The sequence below is a fragment of the Xiphophorus maculatus genome, chromosome 11 (genome assembly GCF_002775205.1).
Source record: "Xiphophorus maculatus strain JP 163 A chromosome 11, X_maculatus-5.0-male, whole genome shotgun sequence".
Lineage (NCBI taxonomy): Eukaryota > Metazoa > Chordata > Actinopteri > Cyprinodontiformes > Poeciliidae > Xiphophorus > Xiphophorus maculatus.
The window spans coordinates 8,256,519-8,280,466 of NC_036453.1; the positions used below are offsets into that span (position 1 = coordinate 8,256,519).

The 23,948-nt window shown below is 42.9% G+C and overlaps 1 protein-coding gene across 2 annotated transcripts; it reads right to left on the reverse strand.

Annotated features, from left to right (window-relative positions):
* Positions 1-444: 444 nt before the first annotated feature.
* LOC102216451 (fibroblast growth factor receptor 4) lies at positions 445-23,948 on the reverse strand. 2 transcript variants are annotated; one of them, XM_014474318.2, is made up of 21 exons: positions 23,427-23,948; positions 18,395-18,588; positions 15,673-15,860; positions 15,429-15,579; positions 14,709-14,759; positions 13,341-13,610; positions 13,159-13,248; positions 12,678-12,844; positions 12,432-12,555; positions 11,730-11,920; positions 11,494-11,632; positions 10,443-10,636; positions 9,755-9,900; positions 9,342-9,463; positions 9,155-9,265; positions 8,839-9,029; positions 5,737-5,859; positions 5,197-5,267; positions 4,975-5,112; positions 4,121-4,226; positions 445-3,372 (listed from the first exon to the last, which is right to left on the reverse strand). In XM_014474318.2, the coding sequence occupies exons 2-21, from the start codon at positions 18,480-18,482 to the stop codon at positions 3,196-3,198; spliced, it is 2,838 nt and encodes a 945-aa protein (XP_014329804.1). In that variant the 5' UTR covers positions 18,483-18,588; positions 23,427-23,948; the 3' UTR covers positions 445-3,195. The 2 variants fall into 2 exon arrangements, with proteins under 2 accessions (XP_014329804.1, XP_023197861.1); XM_023342093.1 differs by lacking the exons at positions 15,429-15,579; positions 15,673-15,860 and having other exon boundaries at positions 23,427-23,947.

Genomic DNA, 23,948 nt, shown 5'->3' on the forward strand with positions numbered 1-23,948 from the left:
TTCTCTGCTTAAGGACAAAGTTGGTACTTAAGAGCTTACAGGAATGTAAAAATGCAGGTGAATTTAAAATGCCAATATAAGAGAAATTTCTATAAAAAACACAATATACCAGAAATAACTGAATCCTAACAAACACAAAATGGTGGAAAGAGGGAGGATAAAAGTTTTCATTTTTATTTTCTGCTGTTTGTTTTTCAGACAGGAGAAATGTCTACAGCTGCTTCGAATGAAGGTTTGTAATTTAAAGAGACAGGAGGCTTATGGGACGTTTGAAGGAGACATTAGCATAATAAGAGCCTCTTCATTTACACAGCAGCTCCAGCTACCCAAAGAGCTGCTCCAGTCTCTAGTCACACCCATTAAGCCGGCAAAGCCCCCATTGTCCGGCCCGGCTGTGGACCCGGCCGTCCCTCGCCGCCAGATTGGGCCGGGTGAAGGGTTACAGTCACACAATGGAGCGCCCCCCTCCTCCTCTATTTGAAATCAATCACACGGCCCCCCATCAGCCATGACAGTGGGCTTGGGCCAGATCCGTTAACTGTTTGTCCTCCTTCACTGCAAAAACACCAAATCTGACCAAGTATTTGGTCTAGTTTAGAACAGATATCTCACTTCACTTAAAATATGAACTAACTAACGTACAAGTAACATTTTAGCAACATGGAGTAGCTGGTCTGTAGTCAATAAATTCTAGTTCCACTGGCCCATTATTTATGCTTCTCTTATAACATGTCTTGTCATAAGTGAAGTAATCTGCCAGTAGAACTAGAACTGGGTTGCTAGGTAACGGACTGGGCTGAGCTGGGGTTGCTAGGTAACAGTGCAGCGCACTGTTAAGTATTGACCTAAAACGAACTCCTATTTCTTCCTGAAGAGTTACCTGTAAGTTAGTTTTATTTTATTTTGAGTGAACTAGAAACTACACCAGAAATACTTGGTAAGAAGTTGTTTTTTTTTGCAATGTTTTCTTGACATAAATCTCGAGAACACAAACAACACAGAAAGTTCACATCTCTGTTCAAATGGATAAATTAGCAGAAATAGTTTGTGGCTCTGGGGATTCGTCAGAAGTCATTTCATTCAGATTTCTGAGGTGAGCTCCTGTAAAAAGCTGAGAAGTTTCTGATGTCGGACAATAACCAAGACCAAAGCAGATTTTAACGTCTCAAAACAACACTGCAAAAACACTAAATCACACAAAGTATGTTTTGTCCAAATGTCTCAGTACACTTAAAATAAAACGAAACGAACCAATTCTGTTTCCACTGGCAGATTATTTCATGTACAACAGTTCGTTTTACCAGTAAAAAACCACAACTTTTTAATCAATATTAAGGAATTATTTATTTGAAACAAGCGACAGTGAACGATTTGAACGATGATATTTGAACTAGACACTGGACCAAAACTACTTGGTAAGATTTAGTGTTTTTGCAGTGAACAAGCCGTTATCGTGACAGTGGACTTTTGTTTACAAACAAACTGATAAGTATTAACAGAAAATGAAGCATGGAGGTGGTGCACCAGCAATAACTGTCCTTTGTGAAACATGCACAAATGTAAGTAAATTAAACAGCTTATATGGAGACACCTGATATCTCAAAACAAATAAATATCTTTAAATTGTCCACATTTGCAGGAAAGAAGCTTATCATTATTTGCGTTGGAGGCGTGTCCGCCACCATTGGTCTTCCTGTGTGAAACACAGACTGAGAATGAAGCATTTCCTGTCGAGTAATTGTCTAGTGCAAAACTTTAACTGAGGGAAAATGTATAAAATACAGTCCACTGGAATCACAGTAATGTTTCAGCTTTTCACAACAATTTATGCTTTTATCAGTCAGACAATCAGAAAAGTGGAAAACTTGATTGATTTCAACTGACTGTTGCCAGTGCTTGTACTAACAGAGGTGTACGGAATTCCAGTGCTGCTAAAATTTGTGAGCACTGTCTGTGTATACGCAGAAACTCCAGATGTATGTGGACTTTTCCCATTATTTTGTTTTAATTTTCTGTCTTCTTGGAGCAGAAAGCTGTTGCCTTAAACAAAATTAAAAATGCAAACTGAAGGAATGAGTATTTATTGGTATTTATGGGTTTCACTGTTTCACGGGGGAAGATCAGTCATGGCGCACCGCCTCCAACCTACATTCTCTACTTAAATCATCCTGTTTTTTCCTTAAATATGAGACATTACCTTCACAAAATGAGTTGTTTTGACTCACTCCAGTCTACTTCTGTCTCTGTCCTTCTCATATCAGCCGTTAGCTTTAGCCTCAGGTGAGCTAATCTGGATTAAAGCTAAATGAAGTTTCCTAGTGTTATTTACTACAGGTAAGATAGTAACTGCTTAAACTGAATCTCAAATTCAAAAAGACTCAAAACCTCAACTGTTTTTATGCTTCCATTTTCTCTGAGCTGCAGGTAAAATAAAAATTAAAAGATTTAATTTCAAGAGTTCTCAAGTAAAACTCTCAAATCGTCTCCAGCTTTTTTTCTTTCTCAACCTCTGAATAACTTCGGATACGTTTGGCACTTTGAGGTCAACATTTTCTCTCCTTTTCCCAACAATAACGTCATTTTTCTCTCATTCAGAATAATTTGTGGAAGTTAGCTGTTTTCTGTCACTGATATGTACATAAAATATTTTATTATTCTAATATATTCACAGGAAATCATCAGTTCAGGCACTTTGCTGCCATTACAGCAACTTCTTAGAGTGAGAGATCCTGAGATTTAAGACTTCTTCTTTTTTAAATAAGCAATATAAACGTAAAATATTATTATGTAGAGCAATTTATATCAACAATCAATTTCTTAACTTTTTATCATAGCAAAATAATAATTTTTCTTTAAAACGTCTTCAGGTTTGCAGCCCTGGTTTTTGGGTTGGTGAAGCAGGTCTGTGTCCGTCGCCTCTCCAGAGGCGAGAAAAAGCACAGAATGGGTTTGAGTTCCAGCGTCTTTCCTGCAGCGCCGCCTTGTTTCACCGTCAGCAGCCGGTTTCAAGCCGGCAGAGTTCAGCTTGTTCTCCTGAACGCTACATGCGTTTTCCTCAGCTGGCCTCAGTGCTCCGTGTGGATATAAATACCTGCTTCTATCCAAGGGCTCCCATGAAAAGTCCAATAAGAATTAAACCTTTAAGTTGGGAAACGCAGCTTCGACCGTCGGTGAGGCGCCAGCAGGAAGCAGAGTCTATCGGAGAGCCGTTTTGGGGTCGATCCGAGAGCGGACGTCCTGGTAGGCCAGGAGGCAGGGGTCGGTGGACAGGGTGTCGTGCGTAAAAACGGAGTCGTTGTCAGAGGAGCAGGAGCTGGAAGTGTCCTCACAGGACGGCGAGTACTGCTCGAACGGCGTGGACAGGTCCAAGTACTGAGGGGGTCAGAGGAACACTGGTCAGGCTAGAAATCAGGAACTAATAATATGAGTGAAAACCACAAACACATAAATGATGCAAAATCCAAAACACAACTTAAAAAAGAAATAAACTCAACAGAAAAACTGCTAACAGAAACTAGAAGCAAACGCAACAAAATGAAAATCTTAAAATCTCAAACTAAATGCTGCAAACACAGGAAATGCACCAATTATGAAATACAAAAGTCCTCCAGACCACTAGGGGGAATCAACCAACAAATCCTATTTATTTATGGTAAAGACAGGATATGATGATTTAAAGTCAGGGGGAAGACGGAAGAAGACAGTAAAGATGTGTCATATGACACACAGTTTTTTACAGTATCGTTTAACGTCAGGATATTTACATTGATAGCATCAGATGCTCCAGACTCCCCCTAGTGGTCTGATTTGCGGGATCTTTCCTTTTGGTTTTATTTCCTGTGGTTGCAGCAATTTCTGTAATAAATAGTTTTATTATCAATTTTATTGTTGTCACAATAGTCCTACCAAATATTTTGATAAAACCTTAAATGCATATCACAACATTTTTAGTTTGCAGAGTTTTTCTGCTGCTTTTGTGTTTTTCAGTTCTCAGAGACATTGACTTTGAATGGCTTCACCCCATCACACATGTGTAAAATGAGTCCCATAAGTGTTTTAAACCACTCAATAACTTGAAGAGTTTTGGATCGGCTCAGTTAAAGGTTGTAGCGGGTCTCACCTCGTCAGAGATGGAGAGCAGCGCTTTGTCCAGCTCCTCCACCAGCTGCTTGAACGTCGGCCTCTGGGTGGGAACAGCGTGCCAGCATTCACGCATCAGCGTGTAGCTGCAGGGAAAGGAACATTTCATCACAACATTACTAGGAGTGAAACGGTTAATCGGATTAATTAATTATTGAAGTTATTGTCAACTAATTTAGCAATCGATTCATCAATAACTGGAGTATCAAAACTCAAAAAAAACCATTTTATTAAGAGAACACAAAGCAGAAATTAACCCAAAACAGTTCAAAAAAATATAAACATTTTGCATTCAAGACTAAAATAAATAAACTCTGTTGGCAAATATCTTGTAGACCTGGTTCTACTAGAACCAGAACATCTGCTCCACCTCCAGCTGCTGTGGTTCTGACCCAAACCAACCTGTTCCCCTCCTGGCCTGTGGGGGCGCTGCACCAAGAACCACTGAAGGAAAACACACAAAAACCTCTGAAGACACTGAGAGCAACTTCCTTCTTCACCAGATGGAAACAAGATGGAGGCGTCAGATTTTAGCATCTTTAGCTAAAGACCAGGAGCCTTTTCTGCTGCTAGCGCTAGGCTAGCACGTTAGCTTTGGTTGGATTTACCCAGAATGCCCTACGCTGTAGTCCACTTCCTGCTTTTGGAGCGGTCTCTGGTCCGCTTGGTGTTCACATTCAAACAGAACCAGAATTCACTTCAACCGAACCCAGACCAAGGTCTGGAGGACCAGAGGTCAGAGGTCGATTAGCATTCACACCAAACCAACCGGACCGGAGTTTCTGGACAAAACCCGAAACCTGTTGCGTTAGGACGGAAGACTTTCTGACTTACAGTTCATGTGTGCAGTTGGACGGCTTGTCCATGCGGTGACCCTCCTTCAGCAGCTTAAAGAGCTCCTCCACCGGGATGCCGGGGTACGGCGAACCACCCAGCGTGAAAATCTCCCACATCAGGACGCCGAACGACCATCTGAGAGAGAGATGGTCAGACCACCGCGTTAGCTCCGGTTCCATCAGAACCCAGCGGTTCTGGAAGAGGACAAGATGAACTCACACGTCGCTTTGGTGGGTGTAGACTCTGTCAAACAAAGCTTCTGGTGCCATCCATTTCACCGGCAGCCGGCCCTGCAGAGACACGTTAGCCACCGAGTCAGTGTTTCACCAGCCAGCATCACTTTGGAGAATTAAGATGACTGATTTACTTTCCTTTCTCATTGCCTAAATATTCTCCTCTCCTGCATCATAAACCTCTTTCTGTCTTCCCTTCCTTATGTCCTTTATCTCCTCCCTCCTCTTCCTCCTGTCTCCTTCCTTATTTCTCTTGTTTCCTTCCTTCATCACTACATCCAGTCTTTGCTTGTTTCCTGCCTTCCCTTCTTTGGATCCCAACTATGTCCCTTCCTTTGTATTGCTTTTTGTGTCGTGAAAATGAAGCCAATTTATTTAAGTAAGTTTTTTCCTTACCATTTTTTCCCTCTTTCTTGCATCTTTGAATCCACATCAAAATAAGCAGGAAACCAACAACTTTCACCATCTTTCAGCCAACCTGAAGAACTTTACCAAGTCCACCTGTCTTTTACAAGAGTCAACTCACATTGGTGGTTTTCTTGTAGTAGTCAATCTGGTGGACGCCTCTGGCCAGGCCGAAGTCTGCGATCTTCATCACATTGTCCTCCGTCACCAGGACGTTCCTGGCTGCCAAGTCCCTGTGGATGCACTGCAGAAACAGACAGAAAACAGACTTGACTTCATGGCCAGTCTCTCGGTTCTGCTCCTTTAGCTGCTCGTCTGTAGTAACAGGGTTTCTGCCGGTTTCACCAGCTCAAATTTAAAACTTTTAAAGACCATTCTGAATAAAATGTAAATTTCCACGGAAATGTATGAACTGTCTCCAGCCAACCGGCGATACATTTGCATTTACCCATGATACATGCAAAAAAGCTAGCCAGCTAGCTAGCAAGGTTATATTAGCAGCTAGTTAGCGGTAGCTTTTCAGAATGCTATGAAGACTTTTCTCAGACGTTACTGAGAAAACAACATATTAGATTTAATCGTTCTAACTCAAAGAAACAAATCCTGTGATTAACATATTTAAGGCTAACTTACTTTATTTTTGCGAATTTAGGACATTTTAAGGCCTTAATTGAAGGATGTGTAATCACCGATTTTGATTCTGTTCTGATTTTCACAGAATAAACTTCACAAGAGGGCAGAAAAATGTTTTTCTTTCTGCTTTTAGAGTCATGAAAGCTTTCGGGTAAGTCTAGGTTGTTATTTCAAGGCATACGGTAAAACATAATTGCACATTCTCTGCCCAAATGAAAAGACTGGTAGTCTAAAATCAGCACACAGGGCCTCATTGTAGTGAATTCCACAAAAATAAAACTGTCTTTATATAGAAATCCTGGAGTTTAAACCAACCCTTCAGGAAGAGGGGAAAAAAGAAAGCAGTGTTTGCCCACATTCAACGTATGTCATTAAGTTTATTTTGGTTTTCATTGGAAATAGTCGCGGGATTTGTGGGGAGCTGCAGAACGAACCGCTCTGGGTTTGTGGGTCTCCCCATAATTTTGGGTTAGTTTCAGACTCTGGCATTCAGCAGAGCCAGAAACTTGATGCCAGACGACGGCTCTGCTCCGCTCGCCTGTTTGCTAACGGATTTATGGCGACGTTAGGAAGGACAAAGCCCTGCAAGCCGAAGGGACAGGCAGATGGAGAGTAAACAGGACCGAAGCTGCGGCAGCTCGCTGCTCAGGAATGCCGCTCCGAGACACCGGCTGGCACAGACAAAGAGACGTGTTGATAAGACGCACTCACAGACAGAGTGCATGCTGGGAAAATGAAAGAAACTGAAAAATGGGGTGAAGGGAGCAAAGAGTAGAAAGAGAAAGGGAGGACAACAGCTGGTCCCGCCGGCGGGATTCAGAGTCAAAACGCCGTTTAATGAAGGAACCGCAAACCAATCAGCTCTTCACATCCATTGGTGATGCTAAACACAGTTAGCATCACAAACCATAACAATTTACTTCTCTTACTTTTATAGGTTCAACTATGAAGGAGAAATGTCATTAGACAGATTGTGAAGCACTGTAAGCCCCACCAGTGTAATCAGATTACTTAGACCATCAAATGTGCAAAAAACTGTTGATTCATGTAAGTTTCACTATATATAGTGAACTATATTTCACTATATTCTCACTATAAAAACACTAAATCTTACCAAGTATTTTTTTTTGGTTTCTAGTGCAAGTATTTTATTTGACTTGAAATAAGATAAAACTGACTTAGAAGAAAGTTTTCAGTAAAAAATGGAGCTTATTTTAAGTCAATATTTCTTTAATAATGATGAAAAATCTTTGGCAGATTATTTCACTTATAGCATGGGGAAAATGTCTTTTTACACCCTGTATACACCCTGTGCATGCAAAATGACAATAAAGTCAGTCTAAGTCTAAGTCTTATAAGTGAAATAATCTGATTTTTAATCAATATTATTGACTTAAGTTAAGCTCTGATATCTTGCTGAAAAGTTAGTTTTGTCTTAGTTGTAGTTCCTTAAGTCACTGACACTATAAACTGGGCTAAAATTACTTGGTAACATTTTGTGTTTTTGCAGTGTTATTTGTGCAGCAGCCATTTTGAAATTTAACTTGGAACTGCATGGAGAGCTGTGACTCATAAATTACAACAAACTAGAGATGCACTGAGAAACTGAGCAGGGACCAAAGAAAGACCCATTTTAGCTCGACCTGCCTTGACCAGCAGCTAGGGTGTAGCTAGCACAGCTAAGCGCTAACAGGCTACACTAACAGCAGCCTGTTACTCAACAAAGAAAATGTGTTTTTGTTTTTAGAGAGTGATGTCAGAAGCAGCCAGAATGTGTGCAGGAAGCCATTTGAAAGGAAATTATTTGCTGCAGTCATGTCTGCCATGTTTTTAGGCAGCTATCAGAAGGACAGCAGATTTTAAGAAGAATAAGCTTATTACCACAAAGTTTATCTGGAGAATCCTTCCTATCTTCCAACCTCTTTCTGTCATGGATCGTCCTGCATTTGGAGATGTTGCCTAACTCTACAAACTCCAGATAACACACACAGAATAACGTTTACAGTTGCTAATGCTAACTTTGCTAACATGCTAAAGTCATTTTTAATAGAGACCTCTCTCTCACACAAGTTGTGCACCGTCTCTTCAGCACTTAGTATCAATAAATGATGTTCAGAACAAGAAGTTTAGGGAAAATAATGTAAATGCTTTGATTATAGTGACAGAAAAATTAAACTGGCTAAAACCTGTTTAAACAGTCGATCTAATAGAAAAACAACAGACCTCAGGAATCAGTCACAAAGCTCCTTTTGTGAATCAATATCCGGGCAGGGAAACAGTTCCTCCTCCAAGCCACTTAACGAGCTTAAATTTCTGATTTACCGTCTTAGTCAAGAAAAAGAAAACGGCCTAAGCTGAAAACCTGAGAGTTCTTCCTACAATAGTCAACACGCTGGCTGTGCTATCTTCACAAATTTACCAAAACTATGAAGATGCAACAAAATAAGAGACGCAACTATAAATCAGGAGCCAGGTAATCATCCTGCAGTGCTTCTTTAAATTGATAGCTCAACGTTTAGCATCCATAAAGTGCTTGTTGAGGGAATTACAAGCACTCGGATGTCATTCCCACTCTTTCAAGTGAACCCACCCTTTTAGAGGCCAGGTACTCCATCCCTCGGGCCACCTGGTAGGCACAGGAAAGCAGGTCTTTGAAGGTGAGCTGCTCCTCAGGCACTTTAGTCACATCAAAGGTGTAATCCATGCCTGGAGGCCGCCTGGCCCGCAGGTACTCCCTCAAACTGCCTTTGGAGGCGTATTCCACCAGCACGTACAGGGGGCCTGTGGAGGGGGAATAAAACAGGATGAAGGGCCGTTTGTTGTGACTGCAGCCTCGGGGATTGGGATCACTCAAGTTGAGACAATAAATTAGGTTTTAGGAGACAGGAAGACTATTAGAAGCTCACCATCCTGTGTGCAGACCCCCAGCAGGTTGATGATGTTCTTGTGCTTGTCCATTACTTTCATCAGCTCCATCTCTGAAATGAGGTCTGCAAGGTCCTTGTCTGTGGCGTCATCTGAAGAACAGGCCATGTCGTTTAGACCGACAGAAAGCAGAAAACTCATCAATTACTTTTATTTCTTTATTTTCACCTTTGAGCATCTTGACCGCTACAGTGGTGGCCTGATCCAGGAAGTCCTTGTTGATGCCAAAAGCTTCGGCTCTGACCACCTGACCAAAGCAGCCCTCTCCAAGAGGTTTTCCCAGTGTCAAGCTAGAGAGAGAAAATAAATATGTTGAAATGAGAATTGTACAAATCCATAATTTGAACCTTTGGTTTCTTAAACTACAGGTTGGAGAGAGCCAAAAATATCCTGCAGGCTTTTTATTTTAGGTCCCCACACGATTCGATAGCTAAACCTTTTACTGAGTCTGGATCCCAAAAGCCAAATTAAACCTCAATATCCTCAAAACCTTTTAGGATTTCAGGACACGACCTTTCAAAGACACCTCACTGTTACAGGATATCAAATGTTTTTATGTGAGAAAAGAAGTGCAGACTTACTTCTCCCTTGGGAACTCCCAGTCTGGATCGTATGGCAGCTCAAACTCCATAACGCCAGCTAGCATTGGCGAACAGCCGGACGAGAGTCGAGCCACCCTCATCAGAGATGCACTGGACTTTCCAGACGAGTTGGACTCCACTGAATACTTTACAAAAACAGATTAAAGTTTAACAACCTTCCTTTTGGATCATAAATTTGTTTCTATAGACGAAGCTGAAGTATATCCACGTTTCTCCCAGTGTATCATCAGCCTGGCGGCCCCCCAGGCTTAGCATCATTGGCTTAGTTCATATATTGTTTTTTATCCACCAGTAACAGTAAAGACGGATTGAGCTAGGTTTAGATGACTGTGTCGTCCCTGCAGCTGCCCGTTGGCCTCACACATTATTTCCAGATCAGTCACCTCCAAATGTTTGTAGCATTAAACATTTTTTAACACAGAAACACGGTGGACTGCTCTAGCGCCACCTACCACTGGGCTTAGCAGGTTTTCCAGAGGAAACCCTGGATATCTTATGAACCTTCAGAGCTCATAAGATTAATAAGCCTAATTATGCATTAAGTTCTTTATTTATTTAAGTAACGGTATAGATTGAACCAGTATAGATAAAAAGTCCAGATCAGGTCTGTTGGGGTGTAAAACTGGTAAAGACAGACTTCCTTCACTGTGATTACGAAGTGTTGTACCTGTCTGCGCAGAGGGAACTTGGAGAGCTTCTGGACAGGAAGTGCGTCGAAAGGCTCCCTTCGTGGGTGAACCTGCATCCGGCACAACACCACAATGACGATGGCCATGATCAGAGCCACGAAGCCACAGGCATAGATGATGATGTCGGTGTACTTGGTCTCCATGGTCTCCATCGACTCAGCTGCTTCTTCTTCTGCAGGAACAAGAATATAGATAGACTTCATCAGGAGGAATTAATTAGGTTGAGAAACACATTTCAAACAGCTGGGGGCGATAATGCTGCTGAGGGGGATCCTGTTCTCTGGTTCTTAAAGTGTAAAGTGACAAAAATCTGCTCTACAGACGAGAGTTTTATGGATTTTACTCAAGACATCACTATGACCATAAAACATCTGCATGATGGTTGTTTGGACTCCTCTGGCAACATTCAGATAAAGAAAGAGTCTCTTTGGGAACTTGACCTTTGACCTGACTCTTGTTCATTTTGTTCTGGACAGCCACACTACAGCCAAGTTCTCAGCACCAGAAGCATGTTGGTAACATTTGAATAAATAAGACTCTGTTAGTTATGCTTTTATTTAATAAAAATGTGACTAAAAACAAAGCAGTGTTTTCTACAGCAGCTATATTTGTGGTTGATCCAGGAAGTGTTTTTCCCTTCCTTTGAACCCCTATCTGTCCTGCCAGATGCCTCATTTGGAAACATTTTTGAGAAAACTTTGACTTGATGTACAAACTAACAGAGACTGCTGTCACAGTTTTTCAATCTTTATTACATTTCTGGTGACACGAGGCGTGCAAAACATCTTAAGAAGATTTATTATAGCTTGTTAAGGAAATATAAAATCAATTTAATGTCTCTGTTGAAAGACCAGCATCAGCTTTGACAGGTCAGATTTTTATGAAAACAAAACTGAACCAGCCAACAGAAGATAGTATGCATCTTCTTGCTTATATTGGTGCAATGCCCTATTATTAAATGATGACCATTTATATAACCATAATCAGAGCTGTTTAGTGAAATGAAAACCGATTTAGTTCCTTTTTTACCTGAAAGCACGGTGAGCCAGGCCGACTGGTAGGCAAAGCCGATTGAATTTCCAGCCAGGCAGGTGTATTCTCCTGCATCCTCCATGGTAACTTTAACCAGGTAGAGCACCTCTACCTCGGACATGTTCAGACTGCCAGTCTACCAGACATAAATTACAGAAGGTAAGCATCAAAACCTCGTGTCTATGTTTGATCATATTTGACTGATCTCTGTCCGTTCAGCGGTGGATGCAAACCTTGAGGACCTGAACGTAGGGAGTCCCATCAGGACCGTAGCGGCTGCCGTTCCTTTCAACGTGTTTGAGCCACTGAATGTGAGGCTGAGCGTCGCTGTAAACCTTGCAGTGGAATTGAACATCGTTGCCCACCACCGCTGTGGTGTTGGCAGGCAAACCAGCTTGCAGGATGGGCCTGTGGGGGGAGCGCTCTGCATGAAGACAAAGCAGGAGAAAGGACTGAATAAAGGAAGCAAAATGTCTTGTGTGAGGGTGTTTGTGTGTTGGGAACAGAATAAGAAATGTCAATTTAGGATCAAAACTGGTTCTATTAGCATGCCTCTCTGGCAGCGGTCTCTTTGATCTGTGGTCACTTTCCGATCTCGTTAGTTTTCTCGTTAGTCTCCACCTCTTGTCCCTGTCAGCAGGGATAGAAACTGACCCCGTGCTCAACATCCAGCAAAACAAGTGAACAAATAATTTGCAGTCCTCCTCAGTTTCTTGTCACAAATCGGGTAGAAAACTGGACTGGACGCCTGACCGTCCTTGTTCTGGTGGTCATTGTCAATCCCAGGCACCCCAGCTACCTTCTGTTCAACCCTCAAATTAAATCTTTTAACAAGTGCTGACTAAAGCTTTGGGTACCATCAGCCAGATAACTAAGCACTTTGTTCCCTGTCTGTGTTTAGTGGTAAATTTGAAGAGCAACTGTCCATGTCCTACCCAAAACATCAAGAACATAGCTGTGAGTAATGGATCCATATCTGTTCACCACCACGCAGGTGTAGTTCCCTCTGTCTGAGGGCACAACGCTCTCCATCACCAGGCTCCAGTGCTGATGCCTTAGCTAGCCAAAACAAAAGAAATCAAATATCATAAACAGTGAAAAGAATAAGAGAAACTAAATCTATCTCTTACACTATAAACGCATTGGAGATGAGAAGACCAAAGACTTCCACAAACCCTCACCTTAATTCCACCGATGCGGTGCTCTCCTCTGAATTCACGTCCGTTTTTGAGCCAGCGAATTGCTGGCATTGGACTCCCCATAGCAGGGCAGCGAAACTTCACAGTGTTTCCTGCAGGAACAGCATACAGCTTCTTCTCCATACGATGGGTGTGGGTCCAATAGGGCCCTGTAGAGACAAAGACCAATAAATTAAAGCTTTTGATGAAACACCGTGACATGAAATGTGGGGTTAGGGTGCCGATGCTTACAAGTTATTTTTCCCCAAGTTCCACTCAAATCTAAAGTCTTTGAGGGACAAACTAAATTGTATGTTTTTGAGGGACAAATCTACTTTGAGTCCCAGGTTTTGAGGGGCAAGCCCAGTCAGGCTTCAAGTCTCTGTTTTCCCAACTTGGATGGCAAAAACAAAGACTGGAAAGTCTGTAACCCAAGTCACACTCTGTTTTAGATTTCCCAAGTATTGTGAAAACAACTACACACCTCTAGAGAAGTAAACTTGATCCTTTTCAGTTTCAGCAGATGAATCCTCCAAGCCGTTGTCCTCATCATCGTCGCCTGATCCTAGCATGTCTAATAACAAGACAGAAAGACGATATGAGAATTCACTAACCGGATAAAAATCTGATTTTCTGTCATGAAGAACCAACTGTTGTTCATCTTACCTGCCACAGTGATTGTGAAGTTCCTCACAGGATTTTTAGTTCCCCGAAGAACACAAGCATACAATCCTGAATCCTCATACGTCACACCTGTGATCTCCATAACAGCACCACGCATCTGGGTGCGGGGTGTGGGCAGCAGCCTGACCCCTTCCTTGTACCAGTTGACCGCCATGCCTGGCCGGGTGTTCGTATCGCAGCGCAGCTTCAAAATGTTTCCCGGCTCCAGCAGAAGATTTTCAGTGGTGTCCTCACTAAGGTCCTGAGGAACCTCTGTCAAATTCAAGAGAAGTGTTAGAAGTGCCAGTCCAGGACTCTGTTTCTTTTGATAGTTTTAATCCACTGCCACACAGCATTAGCCAGTCTCTTGGCTCAATCTGTAAGCCATTCCCTCAGCTATGACCTTGCACCTCCTCAGCATTTTCTGTCCCCACATATGCATAAGTACAATGGAACTACCATGGAAACCGAGGCCTTAATGACCCGACCCTCCTCAATCCAACCCCTCCTCCCTTACTGCCTCCTCCTCCTCCTCTTCAGCAACTTACTGGGTGGCTGAGAGCGATACGGCTAACACAGCAATCTCCCTCCCTTCCTTTATCACTCCAGAAAAGAGGTCAAGAAGAGAAACAAGCAAGAGGACCGGCTGAAGCTAATGGACATGTTGCAACGTGACAGTGGATGGAGAGGGACGGTGAAGGTTCAGTGAAGTTAAAGTGAGTCAACAGAGAGAGAACCTTTGCTCAATCAACACAAGAAACAGAATTTTTCAAGGGTTTGTGCCAGTCATTTTTTAGCCTATTATTTCTCACAGGATTTCATATTTGCCTATCTTCCTGACCTAATGGGTCAGAAGCAGAATACACTCTGGATAGGACTCTGCGGTAAATGGCTTGTACATGCATAGCGTTTTATCAAGTCCAAAGGACCCCAAAACGCTTCACACTACAGTCATGTAATCTGTAGATGTCTCATATCGTCTTTCTGTCTAATTAGACATTCACACATTCACCCATTCACACGCTGATGGTAGCAAGCGAGGCTACCATGCAGCGGCGTCACTTCTGACCACCACCAGCAGGATGAAGTGTTTTTCCCGAGGACACAACGACTCAAACCGGTTACAAGATGAACCATCGCCCCAGCCACTCTCAGGGCAACAGACGTGAAAGACAAACAATCATACACTCGCATGCCAAGGATAATCTACAGACACCTATTAACCAACGTGCAGAAATTGTGGAATGAGAACCAACACATGCAAGGGCAGAACATGTAAACTCCACGTAGGAAGACCCCAGAATTCGAACCAAAGACCTTCTTGCTGCAGCTTGGCCTTAATCAGTTCATCAAAATTAAATTAAAAGTTACCTGGTCGGATTTCAGCAGCAGTCACTTCTACAGTTCTGGATTTGATGGCACCTAAGAAAAGAGATACTGTGATTTAAAAGGTCAACATTTCATCAAAACAACAGTAGATGAACACAGACGTAGACTTAGGATGTCTCCCCTTCTGACAGACCCGGTTCTATTGGAACCAGAACTCCATCACCTGCTCCACCTCCAGCTGCTGTGGTTCTGACCCAAACCAACCTGTTCCCCTCCTGGCCTGTGGGGGCACTGCACCAAGAACCACTGAAGGAAACCACACAAAAACCTCTGAAGACCCTGAGAGCAACTTCCTTCTTCACCAGATGGAAACAAGATGGAGGCGACAGATTTTAGCATCTTTGGCTAAAGACCACAAGCCTTTTCTGCCGCTAGTCCTAGGCTAGCACATTAGCTTTGGTTGGATTTACCCAGAATGCCCTGCGCTGTAGTTCAGTTCCTGCTTTAGGAGCGGTTTCTGGTCCGCTTGGCGTTCACATATACATTCAAACCAAACAAGAGTTCACTTCAGCCGAAGACAGAGTGAGGTTAGGAGGACCAAACCTCGATCTGGGTTCTCCAAGGAGGTTGCAAGGGGGCAGTTTTTGGTTTGATTAGCATTTACACTTCAATAATGAACTGGACTTTCTGGAGCTGGAGTTTGGTAAAACCAGACTGGATGGATCTGGAGTGAATGCACTCTTAGTTATAAGAGTTCCTCACCAGGCAGGACTTCCAGCCATGCTGATTGCATGGCCTGAGCTATCCGCCCCCCATGGACGCTCTCGGCCATGCAGATGTATTCACCTGCATCCTCCATAGTGATATTGGGCAGATGGAGGGTGCTGACCTTGGAGCCATTACTTTTCAGGGTCTGCAGAGGAGATGATAGTTTAGAGAAGGGACTTTATTCTTGCCCAACATTATAAATGAAATGGCAGAGCTTCTGCTGTAGATGAGTTCTCACTGTCAGGGCCTTGATGCCAGGCGGTCCTGCTTCGGTTTGTCCTGAGCTGCTAAAATCTGTTTTCAGCCACTGCACCTTGGTAGATACCGGCCTGTGGACTTTGCATAAGAGTTTCGCCTGGCCACCAACCACCACTGTGGTATTTTCTGGATACCCTGGTATGATAAGAGGCCTGGACGCACGGAGATCTAGAGAACACAAACAGGTGGTAATGGACAGCAGAAGTAAATTTAGAGGACATTTTGGCTCTAATTAGTTTGTTGGGATTCTGAAGACAGGCTGTTCATAACAGTCTGAATTAGCAGCTACAGACCACCTTCAGATCACCTCACCAATATCAAGAGAAAATGTGACCAAAGACAACCTGGAGATTTCCCTTTACCAGGAAGAGAAGCGCGCCGTGTTGCTAACAAAACTCTGACATTTAATGCTGCCAGGAAGCAGTGATAGAGTGCCCTGATAACCCAGCTACTATGGTGTCACTATCAGCTACAGGGGGCCGCTTGTCCTGAAGCGTATCTGCTGCCTGGCCGGAGCCCTCTGCCGCTGCTCACTCACTCAGGACGAGCAATTTTCCAGAGCAATTTTCTGTCTGATTGCATCCTGCGAGCACTAAGTGAAAGGGCAATCTGTTCCCTTCTGGGAGCGAAGTGCTGCCTTTCTGTCTAATCACCCAGAGTGCATGCAGGTAATTCTTTCAGGAACAAATAACACGCTTACAACCTTGTAAGTGGAAAATCAGACACGGAGGATTGGTCAAATGAAGGAAAACACATTCAAAGAAATTGTTTTTTATGCATGTTTAGTAAGAATTCAAAACACGACATTTGTTCAAATTACAAGAGAAGAGTGGAGCCAGAATCATCTGGGTTTCTACAGACTTTGAAAAGTCTGGGGTAGAAGTGGAGAATTAACCACCAAATTCAGCCCTGCACACGTCCAGACGATAAACCCCAAGCTGTTGAATGTTCCTCAGATGTCCAGGATCCGATCAGATCTGTCTGAAAATCTAGAAATGTGAGGCTAAGATCTGAACCACACAGTCTTCAGCCACGTTAATGAACTTCCCCAGACAGGGACGCTGCCCTGGAGTTGAACTTATGGTGGGGTGTGAATTGTCACCCAGAGGCGAGGGGGCAAACAACGAGAGAACCAACACAAACAAGCCGCCCAATCAGCCGGCCTGGCAGGGAGAGACTCAGCCGGCACAATGAGACCTTCATGTCCCACAGAAACGGCACCACAACCATCGGAAAACTACAAAACACGTCAAAATCTTCAGCGCTGCTCCTGACTTGCCTTACAAACCGAAGGAATCTGTGAACTGTCTTTAATTTAACAGTTCAGGAGTTAATAAAACTGACAGGAAACAGTTCTGCTAAAGATTTTTATAAATAATAATTCAGCCTTTATTTCAGGTGCATTTATTTCAGAAAGGGGCTTTTATTTATGTTTTAATAAACAACAGGGCCATTGTAGGTTACAAAACAGGACATTTCCAGTAACAAGTTAAGATTAATCTCAGAGTATCTAGAAAAAAATCTTGGAAATTTATTAAGTTTGAGAAGTCAAACATTTGCTAGAAAAAACCGAGTTGAACATTTTTGACTTTTCAAACTCAGAAATGTTTTTGTTTTCTGTAGAAAATTTCTGAAATTGCTGCAAGCTTTTCATCCGTCATCTGTTCCCACACATCCTTCAGATGTATCATCCCTGCGTTTTAATCAGACCTAAAAACTAACAGCTCTAAAGATAAACATCCCTCACCGGCTTTAATTCTGAAAGCTGCTGCTTGGCAGGGAACAATTAGACTGATTAGGTTTTAGCTGAACAGAAACAGAGAAACAGGAACCAACAACGTCTGCCTGTAAATCATTAATGACACAAAAAAAGCTCCTCAGCCCGTCCTCCGGGCCGCTGGGCTACGGTGGCCCTGAGGTGCAAACCACTTCAGCAAATTGAAAGCACAATTACAAATGACCAAAGCACTCCAACATTAACGAAACGGAAGAGGTGTGTCCCAGTGGGAGACCCAAGAAGTCTCTGATTGGACTGCAGTTCATTTTACTTTTGAAAGTTACTCTGGTGTGCTTCGTTTTAATGAGAAGCAAAGCAAACAGGAATACGGTCAGGTCGCCATGTTTTGCCCAAACTGTGGAAAAGAGCAGGTTGAGCCGACACCAAACTTTTGTAGCAGTTGTGGCAAGAGGCTTTGGATCACCCAGAACATTCATGTTTTTAAAAAACTCGTTAAAGCCAGAATAACTTCCGGTTCAAAATTAAAACGAGCTGCAGTCCAATCAGAGACTTCTTGGGTCTCCCACTGGGACACACCTCTTCCGTTTCGTTAATGTTGGAGCGCTTTGGTCATTTGTAATTGTGCTTTCAATTTGCTGAAGTGGTTTGCACCTCAGGGCCACCGTACTGGGCCTCGCACGGATCAGGCGGCAAAAACCCTCCGACAACAGAGCGAATGGGTCGGTCGAACTAAGACAGAACCCAAACCCTAACCCAGACATTTTTTCTGATGAAGTGAAGATATGTCAAGGACTTTCAGAGACAGAGACACCGGAGACAGAGGCTCCACGAAACCACGAACTTTAATATTTTTATATGACGGATCGGACAGTTTCCACATGCGTTTCTACTCTGATACCCCCAAATAAAATCCAAACAGAATCAAGCAGAGCAGAGCAGCGGCTCGGGCATCGACTGGTCTCACCTTTGGTTCTGCTCTGGGGAACGCTTCGGACCGCCACTCTGTCCGCCAGGCAGAGCAGGAGGACACACAGCAGGGGGCCGCGCTCCATCGTCCCGACACAACGCCTGAGTTTCACGGGGAAGAAGCAGGAAGCCTGCGAGGGGCCTCACGCATCGGGACCTGAGGGAGCCACAGGACGTCTCTAAATCTGGATCCTGCAGGAATAAACCAACCAGAGGACAGACAGTCAGTCTGTCTGTCCTCTGAAAGAGATGCTTTGAGGAGAGACACAAACCGTCCTGTTTGCCTTAAAGCTAGACGTCAAAAACAAACAAATCCCTGAAGAGAGCCGGTTCAGATGTCCGTCTGTCTTCCTGTCTGTCCATCTATCTGTCTGTCCATCTATCTGTCCATCCGTCTGTCTTCCTGTCTGTCCATCTATCTGTCTGTCCATCTATCTGTCCATCCGTCTGTCTTCCTGTCTGTCCATCTATCTGTCTTCCTGTCTGTCCATCCGTCTGTCTTCCTGTCTGTCCATCCGTCTGTCTTCCTGTCTGTCCATCTGTCTGTCTTCCTGTCTGTCCATCTATCTGTCCTCCTGTCTGTCTTCCTGTCTGTCCATCTATCTGTCTTACTGTCTGTCCATCCGTCTGTCTTCCCGTCTGTCCATCCGTCTGTCTTCCTGTCTGTCTCACATTGTCCAGCCTCTCCAGCTTCAGGCTGTTTCTGTCTCACTAAGTTTTTCTTTCTTCTTTTTAGTTCTGGAGTGTAGCTGAACTTTCTGTCTTTCTGATGAAATGTTTGACTTTGTGATGGGCCTTTTGAGGCGGCCATCTTGGGTCCCTGCTGGAGACGCGGCCGGCCTCAAACGCAGCTCTGTTATAGTTCAGATAAGAGCTGCAGTTTGATTGAAGCTCAAAGTAATTAAAAGAATAAAAATGACTTGTAAATTCTGCATAATAAATTGTTGGCCGATTTTATCTGAGAAGACGGGGTTTAGCTTTGATTGGCTGATTTAGATTGAGGAGGCGGGGCTTAACCAGGTGGACTGCTGGATGATGTGAGGGCGGCCATTTTGAGATGTGCTGTGGTCACTGAGCTCCAGTAAACCAGTTGTGTTTGCCCGAGTGACGTTCTGCCTGTTTGTCAGTGGGAGGCGCTCCGCCGGTACAAACTGGGAAAACACTGGAAACCTGCAGTGGTCACGTCTTCTGACTCACTCTGGACTAATTACTCAGAACATAAATGCCGTCTTTTCCGGACCATAGAGTGCGCCTCACTATTAGCCGCATCTACAGGCTTCAACTGAAAAGCTGCATCATATCGACGTCTTCCTGTGGGTAAACATTTCTCCGTGGTGCTGCTGCTAGCATGAGCTTGTTCTAAATGAAAGCAGCGCTTTCTTCTTTGATTTCCAATTTTGACTTCCAATGATTCACTTCCTGCTACAGAGCCCCCTGGTGGTCGAAGAAAAATCCACAGAAAAGCCGCACTGCGCTATAAAAAAGTAGCGGCTTATAGTCTGAAAAATGCAGAACTAGTATAAATATACAAGTAACACAATAGAGTCGTCCTATTGATTGACCGTCTCAGTTTTCACCTTTAAGATGTGACGATGTCTTTAAATCCTTTTGTTTACAATTCCCATAAAAGTCACAAATCTGACTGAAACTTTGTTCATTTTAAATATTTTTTTGGACTAAATTATTAGTTTTATTTTAATCTATTAGTCAAAATAGAGACACTTGTGTGGCCCTGAGCAGATTTTAATGTCAATGAATAAGCAAATTACTGTTGTTTATTACATAAATATCAGAATATAAATAGTGCACTGCAAAAACACAAAATCTTACCACGTATTTTTGGTTTAGTTTGCAGCTCAAACTTGTTAGTTTTGTCTTATTTGAAGTGAACTAACTTACAGCAGAAGTAGGAGCTCAGTTGAAGTAAATTGGTCAAGCCTGAGTGCTACACAGATTCTCTCACATATTTTAGCATGATAAACAGAAACACCAGAAAAACAAAAAACTGTTTGTGTCGTCATAAAACTTTGGACACCAAATGACTAAATCAGAGAAATAAAACGTTTGACACTGAAAAAAAAGAAAATTGAGTAATTTGGTTCAGTTCCTAGTCCGAATATCTTAGTCCACCTGAATTAAGACAAACTAACTTACAACAAACTTTGTATTTAGTCAATAATTCATTAATATTGAGAAAAAGGTCTAGTTCCACATGCAGATATTTTCACTAGTGTCTTGGGGGAAAATGTCATGTTAGTTCATGAAATTATCTCCTGGTGGAACCAGAACTGGGTTGCTAGGAAACGGTCCGGGCTTGGCTGGGGTTGCTAGGTAACGGCACAGTGCCTGCTGGTTGTGAAATGATATTAAAGTATTTTGTAAACTTTTATAAACTGTTTCTAAGTTCCATCCAATATTTGAAGAAAATAATAAAAAATAACCACAAAAACACCTAAAGATCAGAAATTTGATGATATGTCATAAATAAATATCAGTATGTGAATCAGCGATGCTGGCCCTATGCTTACTTGGTATCAGGTAGATACTAAAATATTGTCAACTTACTAAAATAATAAGTCATTTTTTGCAAAAAGTGATTTATATTTTTTGCCTGAATTTTTTTTTCTGCTCAATTTTTGTTAAAAATGAGGATCGGAGACGATATGCCGTCTGGAACACCTGTAGCAGCAGCAGCAGCAGCAGCCATGTTTGCTTATGCCTTGGCCCGGCCTGTGCTGAGGTTGTTCAGATGAGTTCTGAGTCTGTTACATATTTAGAGAAACTTCTGGTGTCTCGGGCTGGGCACGGTGTAGGAGGTGTCATGCTGTGGGGCTGTTAGCTTGTTAGCCTGTTAGCTGTGCAGCGAGGCGATGTGAAATCGTCCTGACATGCTGACCGGCGGCGGGCTGTCAGGGAGCGACCGGAGCAATGCAGGGATTTTTCTGTTTTTTTGTTTTTCTGCGGCATGCTGCGCCAGCTGAGCTCAGGCGCCAGACCCAAGCGGCGCGCACACATGCCGCTTGGAGAACAAGCTTTGCTGAATGAAACGTATTCTTTCTCAATTAGGGCCTGGAAAACTTCCCCCCCCGTCTCTCTGTCCTGTTGCTGCTAATTCCTCCGGATGGCGGCTGAACTGCAGCCGGAGCCAAAAACACTTCCACTGTATTCTGCTTTCTTTTTATTATCCACGTCTAAAACCAGAGGGAAGCGTCGCTGGCGTGTTTCTGCCACATAATTCACGCTTAATAAACCCGACCAGTCAGCCTCCATTTAAATACCAGAGCTAACGCTTCCTATGCTAGGCTGCTGGCCATTCCGTACCCACCGGGTGCCAGTTTTTACACTAAAAACAGGATTTACCTGAAGTTGTATCAAGGTTTTTTTTTATCATTTAACAATGGTGAGACTCTAATAGTAGCATCTTTATTATCATAATAAATCCTGTTTAAACATTAAAACAGAAGATGCTAATCCAGTTAACTGTTACTCTGATTTATTACTTTGTAAAATAATATTTATCTACTGTATTATGAATATCAACTTTCTAAAAAAATGACTCATGATTGGGAAAGTTTTGTGTTTTACTCCAGTCTTAACTTGTTTAGCTCCAGCGCTAATGCTAAAGTTAAACTTGCTAGCAAACGAATCTCCTTATCCCCGAGGTATTTGTGGTTAAGGGACGATAAATTGTAGTTGTTGTAAGAGAAGTGGTTCACATTCCACCATGTTGGAATAGATTTCAAAAGGCTTGCATCCAACTTTAACTAGATTAGCACCAGAGCTAATGCTAAAGTCAAACATGCTAGCAAGCTGAGTTTGTTAACTTTCGTCCAGTGTTTGCAATAAGTGGCAAATCTTAGCTTTATTTTTCAGAAAGTTATATGCAACAGCTATAGAGTAGGTTTTAAATTTGTATAAAGACAGCTAGTATTGCTAAAGCTAAACTCAAACATGCTAGCAACCTGAGCTTCTTATTTAACAGCTTACATTCCAACATTTTTTAATAGATTTAAAATGTTTTAATCCAATTTAGCAATGCGCTAAAGTCAAGTTTGCTAGCAAGCTAAACTTTTGAATGAGCAGCGCCCCCTAGCAGTTGGAACAGGGAAATATCATTTTACTATTTCAGCCATGTTTTTTTCTTAATCACAAAACTACTACCAATTTAAATTCATTTTAAAAGTTTGTTGGAACTTATTTATTTTTGCTGTTCAGTCAAACTTTCTTAACTTCGTTTATAAATTATTAAAATCGACGTAATAACTAAATTCCTCCGGTTTGTTTTCTCAGTTTCCTGCTTCGGTCACATGATTTTGTGCTCGTCTTCTTAGCGGGTTTTGACCCCAATAAAAAACATATTGAAGTCGCTTAAAAAGGATTTTATTTCGGTCATATTCGGGATTATCTCCGACTGAACCAGAACAATGGCGACACGTTAACAGTTTGCAGCGAAATCCAAAGTTTATCTCCGTAATTCGGCGGTGAGCTTTATTTACGGACACGCAGCGCTTTGCTGGCAGCTACGAAAAGGATAAAGTTTGGAAACATCCGGGAACGAAATGACTCGGAGCCACTGTGACAGCTGCGCGCTTCTGCCAATCAATAACTTCGATCAGTCCGGCGGATCGTCGGATCCTCCGGTGATCAGTTTAAATCAGTTTCTAGAATCACAGATCGCCGGGAAAACAAAGCAAAGTCATATTTTCTGTTTTTTGTTTTTCCTGTTTCAGGTTTGAAGCTGCGGTGACAAAGTTCAAACTCCGCTTCTCTGTCAAACATGTGAAGGTTTAGTGTCAGCTGACTCAGTTTGGCGTAAATTAAGGCAGAAAAACTAGTTTCTTTCTCAGCCTCACAATAAAAACTAGCTAATAAATATTACATATCTGGAGCATTCTAAAAAATATATCATTTTTGATATTTCCTCTAAAACCAAAACCCAGATTTAGGAGCTAGTAGAAATAAATATGCAAGATAAATGAGCTTTCAGTATAAAATGAATGAATGAAGCAGTGAAATCAGTTTGTACCCACCGCTGCTCCCGGTTTGCCCCTGCAGAGGCGGGTTGGGGTAAATCACTGCGAGTCCCGATCCGCTCCGGGGAACAGTGAACTCTTCATTGGGAATCTCCTTCCATGAAGCGAGTCCGTGAATCCAAATCAAACTCAACCGAACGCGTTTGGACAAAACAAGGGGAAAAAAGAAAAAACGCTCCAGGAACCGGGAGCAGCGGCTGCTCCGGAGCTGCTGGCCGGGCAAGGAGCTCTGATCCCGGGGGCAAAGTCCGCGGCGTGTCGGGCTGCTCAACCATCCATGGAGACCGAAACCGGGCAAAACCGATATGAGGACAGCTGGAGAGAAACGAGTCCTGGTGACTCTGCGCCTTTACGCAGCGCTCATGGAGGCTCCGTCTCTGGATCAGCGGCTCCCGGAACCGGGCCGGAGCTCAGTCTGCAGCCGAACCGCGGATCCGGTCAGTCTGAGAATCAGAGAGAGACGACTGCGACCTCCGCGCTGCAGACCTGACACAAGACTGGCTGCTGGCCGGAATCACA